This window comes from Oncorhynchus kisutch, linkage group LG28 (assembly GCF_002021735.2).
Source record: "Oncorhynchus kisutch isolate 150728-3 linkage group LG28, Okis_V2, whole genome shotgun sequence".
Lineage (NCBI taxonomy): Eukaryota > Metazoa > Chordata > Actinopteri > Salmoniformes > Salmonidae > Oncorhynchus > Oncorhynchus kisutch.
In genome coordinates this window covers 12782786-12800145 of record NC_034201.2, presented here as the reverse complement: position 1 = coordinate 12800145, position 17360 = coordinate 12782786, and the positions used below count along the sequence as shown (strand labels likewise).

General features: G+C 43.0%; 1 protein-coding gene across 4 annotated transcripts; it reads left to right on the top strand.

The window, feature by feature from the left end:
* Positions 1-1931: 1931 nt before the first annotated feature.
* Positions 1932-15527, top strand: LOC109873010 (PHD finger protein 12). 4 transcript variants are annotated; one of them, XM_031807696.1, is made up of 14 exons: positions 1932-2145; positions 2596-2771; positions 3125-3306; positions 4466-4538; positions 5929-6479; positions 10979-11111; positions 11228-11392; positions 11535-11693; positions 11807-12608; positions 12715-12861; positions 13115-13213; positions 13335-13417; positions 13602-13740; positions 13876-15527. In XM_031807696.1, the coding sequence occupies exons 2-14, from the start codon at positions 2706-2708 to the stop codon at positions 14262-14264; spliced, it is 2988 nt and encodes a 995-aa protein (XP_031663556.1). In that variant the 5' UTR covers positions 1932-2145; positions 2596-2705; the 3' UTR covers positions 14265-15527. The 4 variants fall into 4 exon arrangements, with proteins under 4 accessions (XP_031663556.1, XP_020320070.1, XP_020320069.1 ...); XM_020464481.2 differs by having other exon boundaries at positions 1939-2145; positions 2592-2771; XM_020464480.2 differs by having other exon boundaries at positions 1939-2145; positions 2392-2771.
* Positions 15528-17360: the final 1833 nt, after the last annotated feature.

The window sequence follows — 17360 nt, the reverse complement described above, 5'->3', positions numbered from 1 at the left end:
CATGTCAACATCATACTTTCTAAATCTTAGCTAGCAGTCATCATCATGAATAAAGTCGACTATCTACTGGTAAATCCTTTTGAATCCTTATCATATGAAGAGAAATAATGAAGAGAAATGATAAATAAAACATATCGGTGCTCTTCGGCCATTGGACATAAACATTACACAACAAGTTGGAAATCGCAAAAATTCAATGAGTGGCTTGAAAGGAATCAGTGACAGTGTCTGTGTGCCTCAAATCTGGGATCAAGGGGCTCTTTTCCAAGTTTAAAATGATAAACATTCAACACCGGCCAAGCTTTCAATGAAGCATGATTTGTGCCGCGCTCAAAACAACTGTTAACTCGGAACTGCGAAAACTTGACTTCAGTGAGTTCAAGACAACTGGGAAGTCGGGAATAAACAAGCTCCGACTGGGAAAATACGTTTTGAATGGTCATCCAACTCGGAATTATAAATCCGGCCTCCAGTTGTTTTGAAAGCAACATAAATCCAGAGAATGCCAGACTTTGATGACAAAATTGGCTCACGAAGTTCCGCCGCGCCACCTTCCTTTTCAAGTGAGCACAGCACAACAAGGTGAGTCCAAAATTGTATTGTATGTTGCTGCATAAATGATGTAATATGCCAGGGAGATATGTATACTGTAGCTAAGAAAGTAATGCTAAGTGTATGTTGTGAAGTAAGATGTTAGTGGCCTGTGGGCCTCACCCTAATACTTTGGTCTATTTACCCCTCTTAATTTTGCCTACTGTTCTGACTAGGTGGTGCACATCTAGCCTATAACCTGTTTAAGAGAAATGTAACCATAGAATGTTGTAAGAGCTTTCATTGTCTGCTTATATGCTCCCTTTATTTATCCTACGGTTCTGACTTGGTGTACAGGGAGAACACTTTAAGAACAGCCCATGTTCTGAATTCTGCAGCTGTACATTTCAATATCTAAACAAATATTTATAATGACTAACGTTACTTCCATCCTAGCTCACTCATTAATGTCTTAATTGAAATTACAGATTGCCTCTTATCCGCTCGTCATCCCTTTATGCTATAGTTTGTACATCTCAATTGTCATTAGAAACACATTTCTTTAAACAAGTCAGCCATATCAGCTATGTTTTTTAAAAAGGCAATAAATGAGGCTAAATTAACTGTTTCGCTGCCAGACAAGGCTCCGCTGTTAGCCAGGTGTAGCAGTGGTAAGATGTTGGGACTGCTGTTGGGACAGCTTTATGTAGGCCCTAACATTTTGTTGCCGTTATAGTGCATGCATCCCACTTTTTGCATTTTTTACCCCACCAAGATTTACGTGCTAAAATCGCCACTGCAAGTAAGGTGAGTAAACTAACGCTATTAGGGCTGCCCATTTTCAGATTTCTCTCTGTAACTGTGTGAATAGAGGTAAGGAAAATACATTTTAGAAGATTGTTGGGACAGATTATTGAATGTAGGCCCACTTAAATCAAGAGCTCCAGGACTTTTTGAAAATGAACATTTTCACCAATTTAAATAAATCCTCATGAATATAATTGGTCCATTTCTAATTTATTCCACGATTTCCCTTAATTAAAATTGAAAAGGGCAACACCCTCATGAGGATTCCTGGGAATAGTCAATAGGAAGATTGAATGGAATTTATACTGGGCCTAGACTACCCCCTCGTCGGTAGGACAAATAGAAGGATGCAGATTTACTATTGGAACAAGGGAATTATGAGTAGTTTGTTTTCTGGCCAGTTACAGTTGCCAAAGTCAATAAGCTTGCAATCATTGTTCACCCTAACAGAACAACCAAATTCCTGATATGATTTATGACAATTATTTTCCACGGATGACAATATTTTGATTATGTTCTAGGTTATCGTGTTCCTTGTACCCAAAGCTCAAACTGCTACCCGAAACGCCCATGTTTGCCTCTACCAAGAACAGTGCGCGGTTGTAGAGCGCATGCTCAAAACGTCGTTCTACGCAAATTTGCGCCAACTCCGTGGTGAGGCTGAAGGAAGCAGTATCAGGGGTGATGCTTAGCAAGCTAGCTAGTGTTTCTTCACAACAACAATAACCATTTAGCTTTCTAGAGTTTCGGCACTGTTTTTACCCGTATACAAGGACAGTACTTCATCTATTTGCAAGTATATGTCAGGTATGTGAGATACTGTGTTATTTTATAGCCGTATTTAATATGGAAGGGAACAGATATGCCTCTGCCTCTATAAACAGCATCATAGCTAACGTTAGCTTCAACCACCGGCGTAGGGACAAGCACCATAATGTACAAAGCTAGGCCTCAGTAGTAAGTCCAAAAGCCGAATATCTGTTGTATTATACCTTATATTTTCTCCAATTTGGCAACAAGAGAAGTACTGTTTTGTCTTTTTGCATTACACAGTTGGAACAACGAAGCGGAAGAGAAACTATTAAGGACAACCATGCTAACGTTAGCTAGCTAAGCCAAGGATTTCATGAAGAAAGGACTTCGTCTTTGAACTGAAGGGAGGCTTTGGATCTTACTGGGATCAACAGTGTGTTCTCCATTTCACTAACAATTAGCAAACTAACCAATAGGAACTTGTTTGTTTTTTTTTCAAGACAGCGTTGTTTGGGAAATAATCTGCTGACAGTGAGGATATCGCCTCTTGTCAGACATTGCTTGAAGTATTCGTTAAACAGAGCTGATTGCTTGCTCACTTCGGCTGTGTTTGAATGTGGGATAAAATGGAGACCCCAACGATTGTCTACGATCTTGACACTTCTGGTGGTCTTATGCAGGTAAAGCCTTTACTATTACTATCATGATGAGAAAATAACTATACGGTTTTTGTTCTCTTTTTTTTGTTGTTTCTAGTAGAAGCTTGCTAGGTAGTTGGTTAGGGCCCAGTGGCCAACGTTTGTAGCTAGCTTTCTAGCTAACTCTACAGGACGCCATTGCTCTCTAGCTAACCTCTGCCAGAAGTCATGTCATCAAAAAGTATCAAGTCAAACCATTGACTGAAGGTGTTACTTTGTAGCTAGCTCATTAAATTGGTTTGTTGTTGTGTGGCAGACTTGACACTACAGTAGATGCTGTGCAACAATGCAGATAATCAAATGTATCCCTGTACTCGTTTGCTGATACTTTGTAGCAAATACAAGCATTGCTCGCGCCTCCCAAGTCTGAAGATGGAGAAAAAAGAGGTCGGAAACCAGATAAAAACGCACGGAGAGCGGGGAGAGCCACGAATCACGACACCTGTGACAGTTGCAGAGAGGGGGGCGACCTCCTCTGTTGTGATCATTGTCCCGCCGCCTTTCATCTACAGTGCTGGTATGTTTATGATTATCTTTCCATTTACAGTAATGACTTCCCAGTGTTCCTACCAAGGTGCAAGGCAGCATTTGTGGTTGACTTAACTTTGTGGGAAGCAGTTGACCATTGTCAGCTAATCTAATGCACAATAGTTGCCACATTGTGGCGCTGTAGCTCAGTTTTTCAACACCGCAAGACGTGTATTCTGCCACCCTATTGGTTAGGTCTACATGGTGTTTATTCCACCACCCTATTGGTTGGGTCTACATGTTAAAACTCTGTAGCTTTGTACTTGTATATAAACTACTGTAGCGTGTGTTGTTGACCATTTTATGTGCAGAAGACATGTCTGCACTAAATTCTGCACTTAGCTACTTAGCCATGCTTCTCTTCAGTCAAGGAAGACATCTTTTTTGGCATACATTTAGCTCATTCTCCAGTCCACACACCACTTACTACTCTCCTAACAGCCATTTCCAGTATTTAATGAGCTTGCAGATGTTGGCGAGGTTTAGTTGAGCTTTCTGCTGTGGCAATGAGGAGCTCAGGGAACCTGACTGCAGTGTGCTGCCTCATTGACGGTATAAATAATCATTAACCATGGCATGTGCTGCTGGGACAGTGGCCTGAGCAGATCAGGGCTGCTGTTTGGTGTCATGAAGCACCTCCCAGGGCCTTTCTACTCTTAGCCTGGACTACAGTTCAGGTTCATTTTGAGTTCATTTTGTAGTTTTCCTTCTAGGATAATGTTATCAATGCCCTTGGATTGTTGCCTCAACGGTTTCATAGAGCATGAAAGGTTTTTGCTGAGGAAAGTGAATTGTTTATTTATTATGGTAGTGCTCCTCTTTTTAAATCACTGCAGTCGGTCTTTCTTTGAAAGCTTGAATGAGTCGATGTTGGTTTTGGACCAACAGCCTTTCAATAGATTCAACACATACCTTTGCCACGGAACTGTGAGACTGTGCCCAGGGACCTTGGCACTCTGCCCAAAAAGAGCCCTTTGAATTAATTCCCTCTCCCCTGGCTTTCATCAGCTACAGGTCTCTAGCATTTCCACAGTTATTTCAATGTAGGAAAATATCCTTAACGCCATACCTCTGGAACTTGTAAACCAGGTTACATTGTGAGGGCATTGGATGTTATGAATTGCTGATTTGCGTTGAACTCCCTGCAGCAACCCACCTCTGAGTAAGGAGATGCTGCCCCCTGGAGACTGGATGTGTCATCGCTGCATGGTGCGTAGGAAGGTGAGTCAAATCGATGTTAAAACATGGGAAGTTTGTGGTGGTGTTATGTTGACTGCTTCCGTCATTTGGATATGTGACCTACTTTTTGTGTGTATCTACTGTCATGTACACTACATGACCAAAAGTATGTGGACACTTGCTCGTGCTCGTCGACATCTCATTCCAATATCATGGACATAATACGGAGTTGGTCCCCCCCCTTTGCTGCTATAAGAGCCTCTACTCTTCTGGGAAGGCTTTCCACAAGATGTTGGAACATAGCTGCAGGGACTTATTTACATTCAGCCACAAGCATAAGTGAGGTCGGGCACTAATGTTGGGCGATTAGGCCTAGCTCGCAGTCGGCCTTCCAATTCATCCCAAAGGTGTTCGATGGGGTTGAGGTCACGGCTCTGTGCAGGCCTGTCATGTTCTTCCACACCAATCTCAAAGAAAAAAAATTCTGTATGGACCTCGTTTTGTGCACAGGAGCATTGTCATGCTGAAACAGGAAAAGTCCTTCCGCAAACTGTTTCCAAGAAGCTGGAAACGCATAATCTTCTAGAATTTCATATGCTGTAGCGTTAAGATTTCCCTTCACTGGAACTAACAGGCCTAGCCCAAAAAATTAAACGGCCCCAGACTATAATTCCTCATCCACCAAACTTTACAGTTGGTAGTATGCTTTCAGGCAGGTAGCGTTCTCCTGGCATCTGCCAAACCCAGATTAGTCTGGACTACCAGATGGTGAAGCATGATTCATCACTCCAAGAGAATGTTTCCACTGCTCCAAAGTCCAATAGTGGCAAGCTTTACACCACTTCAGCCGGCGATTGGCATTGTGCATGGTGAGCTTAGGCTTGTGTGCGGCTGCTCGGCCATGGAAACCCATTTAATGACGCTCCCGATGAATAGATCTTGTGCTGACGTTGCTTCCAGAGTCAGTTTGGAACTTTGTAGTGAGTGTTGCAACCGAGGACAGGTTCTTTTTTTACGCGCTTCAGCACCCGGCGGGCCTGTTCTGTGTGCTTGTGTGGCCTACCACTTCGCAGCTGAGCTGTTGTTGCCCCTAGACGTTTCCACTTCACAATAACAGCACATAGAGTTGACCGGGGCAGAAATTTGACAAACTGACTTTTTGGAACATTTGCATCCTATGACGGTGCCACGTCAAAAGTTACTGAGCTCTTCAGTAAGGCCATTCTACTACCAATGTTTGTCTATAGGGATTGCATGGCTGTGTTAAGTCTTTTGTATGTAATGTCATATTCCTTATACATTGGACACTAGTAAGACTAGATTACCGCCATTGACGTCGGCTGATGGGGATCCTAATAAAAATCAAAAATAGTTTGAGACTGGTTTAATCAGGGCTGTTCAGACTTAACACATTGTGTTTCTTGTGTCATAGAAGCGGGAGATGAAGAAGGAGCAGATGAATGGTCTGCTGGACCGCCAGCTGTCTAAGCAGTCTCCCTCTCCTGCAGCAGAGTTCGAGCTGGCCCCAGGCACCCTGAGGCTGGACCCCACGGCGGCAGTAGGAGGCACCACAGGCCTGAGAGCTGCAGCTGTGGCCCAGGTCCGTCTCCTGGAGAGGAGGCCCAGCAGTAGACCCAACACCCCAACCTCCACTGCCTCCACAGACACCGCCACGCCCTCGGAGCAGAACGACATGGATGATGACATGCTAGACGTGGAGGACGACTCGCAGGGCTCAGAGCCCGAGAGCTCCACCCCACACCTCAAGAGGCCCTTTGATCTTCTGATAGCAGCAGCAATGGAGAGGAACCCCACGCAGTTCCAGCTTCCCAATGAGCTCACCTGCACAACTGCACTTCCAGGAACCAGTAAAAAAAGGAGGAGAGATGAGATGACAGGGAAGAATGTGAAGCGACTGCAGCATGAGCTGGACCACAATGGGCTGGTCCCACTACCGGTGAAGGTCTGCTATCCCTGTGGCAGGTACGGACAACAGCAAGGCCATTGTTTTAATAACCATATATCAGTGCCTTTCTTTTAATAAACCAAATGTTTTTGTGTAGGCTAACTGGGATTTTTTGGTACCAGATGTTACATACATTACTAGGCTTTGCGAACAAATCCGGAAAGGAGATACTTTACCCAGTTATATGCAGATCACACATTATTTCACAGCTGTTTTCACACTCATTTAAAAGGCATATAAATTATTGCATGGTTTACTATGAAAATATACAGTATACTACTGTTGGGTGATATTAACATTTTCATACATCATACCGTTTCTGTACATGTGTATACCGTATTTTCATAAGTGCACACAAGGGGCGCTATATACATGTATATCTGTGCATTCAGAAGTTCTGACCTTTTGCCCCAAGAAAATTGTTATTCTAAAATTGATTAAATTGTTTTTTCCCCTCATCAATTTACACAATACCCCATAATGACAAAGCAAAATCAGGTTTAGACATTTTTGCAAATGTATAAACAATAAACTGAAATATCATATTTACATACAGTGGGGGGAAAAGTATTTAGTCAGCCACCAATTGTGCAAGTTCTCCCACTTAGAAAGATGAGAGGCCTGTAATTTTCATCATAGGTACACTTCAACTATGACTGACAAAATGAGAAAAGAAATCCAGAAAATCACATTGTAGGATTTTTTATGAATTTATTTGCAAATTATGGTGGAAAATAAGTATTTGGTCAATAACAAAAGTTTCTCAATACTTTGTTATATACCCTTTGTTGGCAATGACAGAGGTCAAACGTTTTCTGTCTTCACAGGGTTTTCACACACTGTTGCTGGTATTTTGGCCCATTCCTCCATGCAGATCTCCTCTAGAGCAGTGATGTTTTGGGGCTGTTGTTGGGCAACACGGACTTTCAACTCCCTCCAAAGATTTTCTATGGGGTTGAGATCTGGAGACTGGCTAGGCCACTCCAGGACCTTGAAATGCTTCTTACGATGCCACTCCTTTTTTGCCCGGGCGGTGTGTTTAGGATCATTGTCATGCTGAAAGACCCAGCCACGTTTCATCTTCAATGCCCTTGCTGATGGAAGGAGGTTTTCACTCAAAATCTCACGATACATGGCCCCATTCATTCTTTCCTTTACACGGATCAGTCGTCCTGGTCCCTTTGCAGAAAAACAGCCCCAAAGCATGATGTTTCCACCCCCATGCTTCCCAGTAGGTATGGTGTTCTTTGGATGCAACTCGGCATTCTTTGTCCTCCAAACACGACGAGTTGAGTTTTTACCAAAAAGTTATATTTTGGTTTCACCTGACCATATGACATTCTCCCAGTCTTCTTCTGGATCATCTAAATGCTCTCTAGCAAACTTCAGACGGGCCTGAACATGTACTGGCTTAAACAGGGGGACACGTCTGGCACTGCAGGATTTGAGTCCCTGGCGGCGTAGTATGTTACTGATGGTAGACTTTGTTACTTTGGTCCCAGCTCTCTGCAGGTCATTCACTAGGTCCCCCCGTGTGGTTCTGGGATTTTTGCTCACCGTTCTTGTGATCATTTTGACCCCACGGGGTGAGATCTTGCATGGAGCCCCAGATCGAGGGAGATTATCAGTGGTCTTGTATGTCTTCCATTTCCTAATAATTGTTCCCACAGTTGATTTCTTCAAACCAAGCTGCTTACCTATTGCAGATTCAGTCTTCCCAGCCTGGTGCAGGTCTACAATTTTGTTTCTGGTGTCCTTTGACAGCTCTTTGGTCTTGGCCATAGTGGAGTTTGGAGTGTGACTGTTTGAGGTCGTGGACCGGTGTCTTTTATACTGATAACAAGTTCAAACAGGTGCCATTAATACAGGTAACAAGTGGAGGACAGAGGATCCTCTTAAAGAAGAAGTTACAGGTCTGTGAGAGCCAGAAATCTTGCTTGTTTGTAGGTGACCAAATACTTATTTTCCACCATAATTTGCAAATAAATTCATTAAAAATCATACAATGTGATTTTCAGGATTTTTTTTCTCATTTTGTTTGTCATAGTTGAAGTGTACCTATGATGAAAATTACAGGCCTCTCGTCTTTTTAAGTGGGAGAACTTGCACAATTGGTGGCTGACTAAATAGTATTTTGCCCCATTAAGTATTCAGACCCTTTACTCAGTACTTTGTTGAAGCACCTTTGGCAGTGATTACAACCTCTAGTCTTCTTGGGTATGACGCTACAAGCATGGCACATCTGTATTTGGGAAGTTTCTCCCATTCTTCTCTGCAGATCCTCTCAAGCTCTGTCAGGTTTGATGGGGAGTGTCGCTGTACAGCTATTTTCATGTGTCTATAGAGATGTTTGATCGGGTTCAAGTCCGGGCTCTGGCTGGGGCCACTCGAGGACATTCATAGACTTATCCCGAAGCCACTCCTGGTGAACCTTTGCCCCATTCTGAGGTCCAGAGCACTCTTCATCAATGATCTCTCTATACTTTGCTCCATTTATCTTTCCCTCGATCCTGACTAGTTTCCCAGTCCCTGCTGCTGAAAAACATCCCCACAGCATGATTCTGCCTCTACCATGCTTCACCGTAGGGATGGTACCAGGTTTCCTCCAGATGTGACACTTGGCCTTCAGGCCAAAAAGTTCAATCTTGGATTCATCAGACCAGAGAATCCTATTTCTCATGGTCTGAGAGTCCTTTAGGTGCCTTTTGGCAAATTTCAAGCGGGCTGTCATGTGCCTTTTACTGAAGAGTGGCTTCTGTCTGGCCACTACCATAGAGGCCCGATTGGTGAAGTGTTGCAGAGCTGGTTGTCCTTTTCAAAGGTTCTCCACAGAGGAACTCTGCATCTCTGTCAGTGTCCATCGGGTTCTTGGTCCTGACCAAGGCCCTTCTCCCCTTCAATGCTGCAGAAATGTTTTGGTACCCTTCCCCAGATCTGTGCCTCGACACAATCCTGTCTCGGAGCTCTACTGGAAATTCCTTCGACCTCATGGCTTGGTTTTTGCTCTGATCAACTGTGGGACCTTGTATAGACAGGTGTGTGCCTTTCAAAATTATGTCCAATCATTTGAATTTACCACAGGTGGACTCCAATCAAGTTGTCGAAACATCTCAAGGATGATCAATGGAAACAGTATGCACCTGAGCTCAATTTTTAGTCTCATAGCAAAGGGTCTGAATACTTTATGTAAATAAGGTATTACTGGGGTTTTTCTATTTTTAATAAATTGGCAAACATTTCTGAACACCTGTTTTCTCTTTGTCATTATGAGGTATTGTGTGTAGATTGAGAAATGTTTTATTTAATCACATTTTTTAAATAATGCTATAACATAACAAAATGTGGAAAAGATCAAGTGGTCTTAATACTTTCCGAATGCACTGTACATGTGTTTTATTAGGTGTCTGCTTTCCTTTTTCTGGGGATATATATATATATATATATGAGGGGTTGTAGAGTTTGTCTTGACGTTTATTTCAGCAATGCACCAAAATGTTCTGTAGTTTTTTTGTGTTACTTACCACACTCTCTAGAGTGCCTCTATGTGCTGGCATCAGAGCCCTGGCTATTCAGGAATACCACAGAATGCACAACCACATGGCTGGCCAGAGAGAAAGGGGAATTCAAACTATCTCACTGAGCATTCTGGAATGATGGGGCTTGGCTTCGGGTCTCTGCCACAGACAGTGACTGCCAGGATTCCAGACAGTAACCACATTTCCATCCACAGTTTTCATGCAAGTAAAGTCATTCCGTATAAAATAAAAATCACTGCAGCTGTGATGGAAACAGGAAATGTTGGTATAATTTTATAAATGCCAAGAGAATTTGTTAATTTGACATAGTGGGACTTTGTTTTTTTTTGTCTGTAAAATCTATTATGTGATAAATGGCGGTGGAAATGCCTTCATGTGAAAATACTGATATCATATTGAAGAAAACTAGGAGTCGCAATGGTGTGTGTGTGAGATCCTCCCACTACGACTCAGGAAACCATGCAGTTTATTAGGCTAGGCTACATATGAATTAAGTTGTGATGAACTTCACGGGGCGTTGAAAGTGCATGTTATGAGCTTGATGCTCCTTTCCAACAAATATCAAGGTGACATTATGCTGGTGACATGATCATCGACACTTGACTGCCATTTGACAAGTACATGTTTTTTATCTGCAACAAGTCGGTTTGGTGGGAACCCCACTGCAGGGAAATGTACATGTTTTCTTTATGCATATTTTAGAATATTCGCATGAATGACATGGATGATCACATGCTAGACGTGGAGGACGACTCCCGGGGCTCGGAGCCCGAGAGCTCCACCTCACACTCCACGCCATTTGGATGGAAAACTAGCTAGTCTGGGTTGGAAATCCATTAGTCTCTGGCCCTCAAGTGATCCCCTCTTTCCACTAAACTATTAGAGCAGACTACCCCTAGCTCTATTTTGAGGATATTTTGCAGTTGATTTGTTTGTCATAAATCTAACCCGTGTTTTTGTGAATCTCCTCTGCGCTGTAGGAGCTGCAGGTTGGCACCATTAATCCAGTGTGACTATTGCCCCCTCCTGTTCCACATGGACTGTCTGGACCCCCCTCTTACTGCCATGCCTGTGGGCAAGTGGATGTGTCCCAATCACATAGAACACATGGTGGTAAGTAAGCTAAAGCTTGTAAAAAACCACTTTTTATTTTATGGTCACATCTACGTATTGAAAACGTGTTGATGTTGTTTTAATGGTATTGACCTGATTGTGCCCCTCTCTCCCAGCTGAAGCAGAGGAGCCTGCCGTTGAGCGGTCGCTGCCAGCTGTTTGACCAGTTTCAGGACAGGATGTCCCAGCATGCCGTCAAGGTGGACTTCCTGCAGCGGGTGCATCGTCTCAACACCCCCGTCCGCCGAGGAGCCCACACACAGCTGAAGAAAACCCTCAAGGTCAGCCTGCTAGTCTCTGTACTACTACTGTGGGTTACAACAGTGCTTCCTCTGACAGATGAGGTGACATGTATAACACACCACTGTGCTCACTGTTGTCACATCTTGTAACTAGACACATCTTGTGTGTGTCTCTCGACAGGTCCCTGATTCTATAAAGTCCCAGTACAAGTGTCCCCCGGCCATGATTGCCCCGGCAGGGATCCGCAACGGGGAGCTGGTCTGTAACAGCAGTTCAGAACCCCCTCAGCAGCACTTTACACCCTCTCAGCACTTAACCAGTGAGGATGAGCAACAGGAGGTAGGTAACTGGTGTGTTACCCAGCAGTGATATACAATGTCTCATGAGAGTAAACAAATCGCACATCTTTAATACTGATTGAATGTGTTCTGTTTTCCTGTGTTGTCTCCTAGTGGCTCAGAGACGTCATCACACTCCAGTGCAGCATAGTGAGACATCTGTCAGCCAAGCAGAAGCTGTCGTCCGAATGGGACTCTGGGAAGACGGACATGGCCGACATCAAACCCTGTGTCACAGCAGAGGAGGCTAGTGCTGTGTGCACTTCTAACCAGACTGAGTCGCCAGCCTCCAAGCCTAAAGCTGACAGTGCAGCAGTTTGCCCCCAGGGGGCGCCTGCACTCAAGGAAGGGAAGTGTAGCATGTGTACAGAGAAGCCTTGTCACAACTGTGGGCCCAGTAATGTTAACGGTCCCCTGGAGGATCAGCTGGCTTGGACCAATGGGAGTCCAGAGGCCTGCAGACAGGACAACCTCTACAAGCTGAGAGAGCCCTCAGGTCTTGATAGGACTGTTCCTCAGACACCAGCAGCTTCCAGCTCGGAGTCACCCAACCACACTGGTAAAGCTGTGGTCAAGACCGAGAACACCCTCTTAAGACCCTGTGAAGGGACGGCCTCCTCATCCACTTGTCCCTTCAAACCAGACCTCAGAGGCCCCTCTCCACCTCACAGACCCTCCCCAGGCACACAGGGCCCTGCTCTAACCAGTAGCAGCAGCAATGTGGGGTCCTGTGCCCTCACTCCACCCAGAGCACCATACCAGATCAAGAGGATGACCAAGCTGGGCTCCACCCCACCAGCAGATGGGAAAGTCAGTCGTGATGCTGTGACCACCAGGAGTGGTCCTCTGCTCCCCAGCTCTTTCTCTATGGTAGACCTGTCCAGCTGTCTGAAGGCTGTGGCAGACTGCCATGGTGGTAAGTCTCACCTGATTTTAATAAGACACATTTTTAGATTGGTGAGGAAAAGTTGGATCCACACTGAATTCATTCTCTTTTTGCTAACAACATGATAATTTTCCAGAGATTCAGATGAGTAGTCTGGATGAGAAGTTCATTGAACTCCTGGCCTGGCAGAGGATCCAGCAGCTGTTTGGGCCTAAAGCCCCTTCCCCTCCACAGAGCAGCTGTATCAGCCTACCTCCTGTTCCACAACCCCAGCCTACAGAAGGTAAACCTGGTTCATTATCAACACCATTTTGTATTCCCAATATTTCTAGCAAACTGACTCGCTGTCCATCCCTCACTAACCTTACCATATTCACTCCTATTATTCTGTCCATTTATATTGATGCCCATTACTTCTATCCCCCTTTTTATGTTTGTAAAATCATCCCTTAGTTAGTTTATCCTGTATTGTTACATTTGACTGCTCTGTATATTGCAGCATTGTGAGGAAGAGAATGTGTTATCTTCTTTCTCAGCACAAAACAAGAATATCCAGGCCAGGGCTGTGTTTTATACTTTGACTGGGAAAGGAGGAGCTGTCCGTATGTGCTACAGAAGCCTGTACATAGGAACTGGTAAGATTCACAATCCCAAATAACACAACATGACCCAATAACAGGACCTTCTATTCATGTAAAGGTGTCTTTCATCCCTGGCAGATTTTGCTGACTTGAGGTTATGTCTTGTTATTTGCAGGCGCTGACATGGACGTGTGCCTTACAAACTATGGTCATTGTAATTATGTTTCAGGAAAACATGCCTGTATCTTCTATGATGAGGTGAGTGGGTCATTTCACATTTAAACATGTACTTGGTTTTGGAATACATTTTACAATAATTTGTGAACTGTGAAGAAATACAGTATAAATACATGTATCTATTTTTTCTTGTTTCGGGGATTCGTTTTAGAAGCTGCTCTGTGAATTAAATATTTCATTCTGTAACTGCTCTTCCCTTGATCAGAACACCAAGCAGTATGAGCTCCTCAACTACAGTGAACATGGGACAACGGTGGACAATGTGCTGTACTCCTGTGACTTCTCTGAGAAGACTGGGCCAAGCCCCTCCAGCAGCCTGGTCTCCAAAGTGCAGAACATTATCAGTGAGTGGAGCTCCTCTCATGGCCTCTTATAGAAAGGACCATGCTCTGTCATGCCATGTTTCCTAATGTTGTTAAAGCAGAGGCAGGTGATGGTGTTGAAAGGTCTGAGTGTTTTCTAATGCTTGTAACCCGCAGAGCGCTGCAAGAGGAGGAAGCAGGAAGAGGAAGGGGCAGCGGAGCCCATGGTGCTAGAGGAGGGGGTGATGAGACCGTGTCAGGTGACTCCTTCTAGCCCCTGCTGCGACTGCAAGGCCAGCAGCTCCAGTCTGATCGGGGGCAGTGGAGCAGGCTGGGAGGGCACTGCCCTGCTCCATCACGGCAGCTTCGTCAAGCTGGGCTGCATGCAGTTTGTCTTCAGTATTACAGAGTTTGCCTGCAAGCAGCCCAAAGAGGAAACCCTTAACAACCCAACTACCACCACTGCCACCCCCCAGTCCCAGGAGGGAACAGAACCCTCTGACAAGCACACGTCCACCTCCCAGCTCCACCAAGTGCCAGTGCTGCACCCTAACCCTGTCCCCTAGCCCAATCATGTCCCCTCAGCAACAAGAACCAGCCTCAGCAGCTATACTTGTATACTGCGTCAAAAAGAGAGCTTTTTTGATGTTCATACATTTGCATGAAATGAAGTATTTTTCAGTCTCAGATTTTGTTGCAAGTTGCACATACAATTTGTATTGTTATTTTTTGTAACTGGACAATTTTCTGAAAGTTTTTGAATTGGCTTTGAAAAAGTGGGATGGTTTATCGTTGACATTATGTGAAGAAATGTAAAGAACTCCAATCATTCTATTTTTGCCAGTAATGATGGCATAAACTTTTTTTTTTTTTTCTGAAAATGCAACTTTTATTTACTTTTTATAAATTTAGTTTGTGTACTGTTGCTGAAAATGTAGTTTGTTTCAGATGTTTGTTTTGCTACTATTGCACTACAGTAGCACTATATTCAAACATACATGTACACATCCATGCTTATACATACATGTTGTATACATGGTTGTGTGTGTTGAAATACACACACACACAAAATATACATGATTAAGAATAATTTTAACATAGAACAAGGGAAGCATAGGATTCTGTATGCAAACTTCAATTATGGCCATTTTGGCTTTTAAATCTTTCCAGTGCTTCATGTGAATTTTGGTGCAGTAGTTTTCAAACGTTTTAGTCCAGTTTTTGTTTTTCAAGTGTCTGTTTTTAGAAATAATTCATCTGAACTTTGTCATGTACTCTGTAAATACAAAGCAACTTTGACTTGGTTTCTTGTCTGTCATAGTCACTGTAAATACCTAAAGATTTTTAAGCGTCAGTGAAGACCGTGGCTTCTGTCAGTTCATTCGTTGCTAACAACCAATTGGGCGATTCCATGCCAGCATAGCCCGGAAATATTTTTGGTATCCGATTGTTCTGGCAATTCTCACATTGGGAGGAAGGATGTTTGACATGTTTTTTACATTTTGTATCACAAACTTTTTTTTTTTTATCAAGAAAGTGGCCATTTTAGGCTGTTTTTAGACCTATACATTCCTTCTGTAAGACCTGATGTATGAACTGTACATAATAGACATCTTGTTGTCATTATACTCCTCATAGTGTAACTCTATTATATGGAATACAGTGGGTATCATACGTGTTCATACCTTCTGGAATTTTTTTCACATTTTTGTTGCATTACAAAGTAGGATGGAAATGGATTTTATTTTTTTGTCATTGATCTACACGAGATGCTTCATGTCAGTGAAAATAAAATTCTACAAATTAATAAATGAAATAACTAAAATATAGTTGTTGCATAAGTATTCACCCCCATTTGTTTAGGCAAGCATAAATTAGTTTGAGTACATTTTGGCTTAACAAGTTACATGGGCTCACTGTGTGAAATAATAGGGGTTGACATGATTTTGGAATGACTACCCCTTCCTCTGTCCCCCATGCAGGTCCTTCAGTCAAGTATTGAATTTCAACTACAAAGACCAAGGGGCTTTTCAAAAGCCTCATAAAGAAGGGCTGTGATTGGTAGATGGGTAACAATAACAAATCAAACATTTAAATATCTCTTTAAAGAGAGACTTTTTTATAAAGTACTGTAGCACTCACAAGCCAAAAGTGGTCCCCGAACTAGTCACATGCAGATATGGGCACCATGTCATTGTGCTCTTTCCTGCTCTGCTGGGTGCATCTTGCTAGCTGCCATTGAAATGGTAAGGGGCTGAAGCTAGAATTGCTAGGGGGCTGGCCCAGGCGAGGGAAAATGTTGCAGCACAGCTTCCAGAAAACAGTTGCTTTCAAACTAGGGATTTCATGGCTAATTGAGGTAAGACTCCTTCTGCATGTATGTCCTACATATTCACACCAGCCCAAAGTTGGAGGAGGTTTAAAAAAAATACTAGTTGCCAAAGTTCTGGAGCATGTCTGTAAGCATGGTGAGGATGTATTAAACCACCCAGACACATCAAAGATACAGTTGTCCTTCTGAACTGAGCTGCAGGAAAGGAAGGAAACTGCTCAGGGATGTCAACATGGGGCCATTAGTGGTTTTAAAACAGCTACAGAGTCCTATGGCTGTGATGTGAAAAAACTGAGATGGATCCATGGCATTGTAGTGACTACAGTGATGACCTAAATGACATGCATCTTGTATGCAACAAGGCACTAAAGGAATACACTTTTTGGCCTAAATGCAAGCCTTATGTTGGGGAAAATCCAATACACAGCACTGAATAACTGCCTCTTTACTGTCAAACATGGTGGTGGCTGCATCATGGTATGGGTATGCTTGACATTGGCAAAGACTGGGGAGTTTTTCAGGATGAAAAGAAATGGCAAAGACTGGGGAGTTTTTCAGGATGAAAAGAAACGAGATGTCGTTAAAGCACAGGCTAAGTCCTAGAGGAAAACCCTCAGTCTGGGACACAGGGAGGGGATTCATATTTCAGCAGAACAATAATCAACAACACAAGGACAAATCTTAACTGGAGTTGCTTACCAATTTAGAAGACAATGTTTGGAGTGGTTAAGTTGCCATTTTGACTTAAATCTGCTTGAAAATCTATAGCAAGACTTGAAAATGGCTGTCTAGCTATGAACTCCAACACCTGGACAGAGCTTGAATTTTGAAAAGAATAATGGGTAAATATTGCACAATCCATGGGTGCAAAGCTCTTAGAGATTTACAGCTGTAATTGCTGCCAAAGGTGATTCTAACATGTATTGACTAAGGGGGGTGAATACTAATCAAATCAAGGTATATTAGTGTTTTATTTTTAAAATGTTTGATCTTTTACTCCACTTTGACATTACAGACTATTATGTGTAGACCGTTGACTAAGAAAATGACAATTAAATCCATTTTAATCCCACTTTGTAACAATAAAATGTGAAGAAATCCTAGGGGGGGTGAATACTTAAGATATTGATACCCACTGTATATCTACCTTCTGAAATACACATTTCCACAATTTATTCAACATAAAAATGATGACTATGAATATCTTAAAAGTACCCTTTTTTATTTAGTTCATTTCAAGACATTGGTTGGAACAATATACTAGTCTACAAGCACATCACATTTCTAGAGTGGGCTCTCTACTAATTCTGATGAAATGATACATTTTATG

Coding starts and splice junctions, on each gene's coding strand:
- LOC109873010 (XM_031807696.1), top strand. CDS start 2,706: ATGTGGGATAAAATGGAGACCCCAACGATTGTCTACGATCTTGACACT. Junction 11,393..11,534: donor AGCTGAAGAAAACCCTCAAG/GTCAGCCTGCTA, acceptor GTCTCTCGACAG/GTCCCTGATTCTATAAAGTC. Junction 13,214..13,334: donor AAGCCTGTACATAGGAACTG/GTAAGATTCACA, acceptor TGTTATTTGCAG/GCGCTGACATGGACGTGTGC.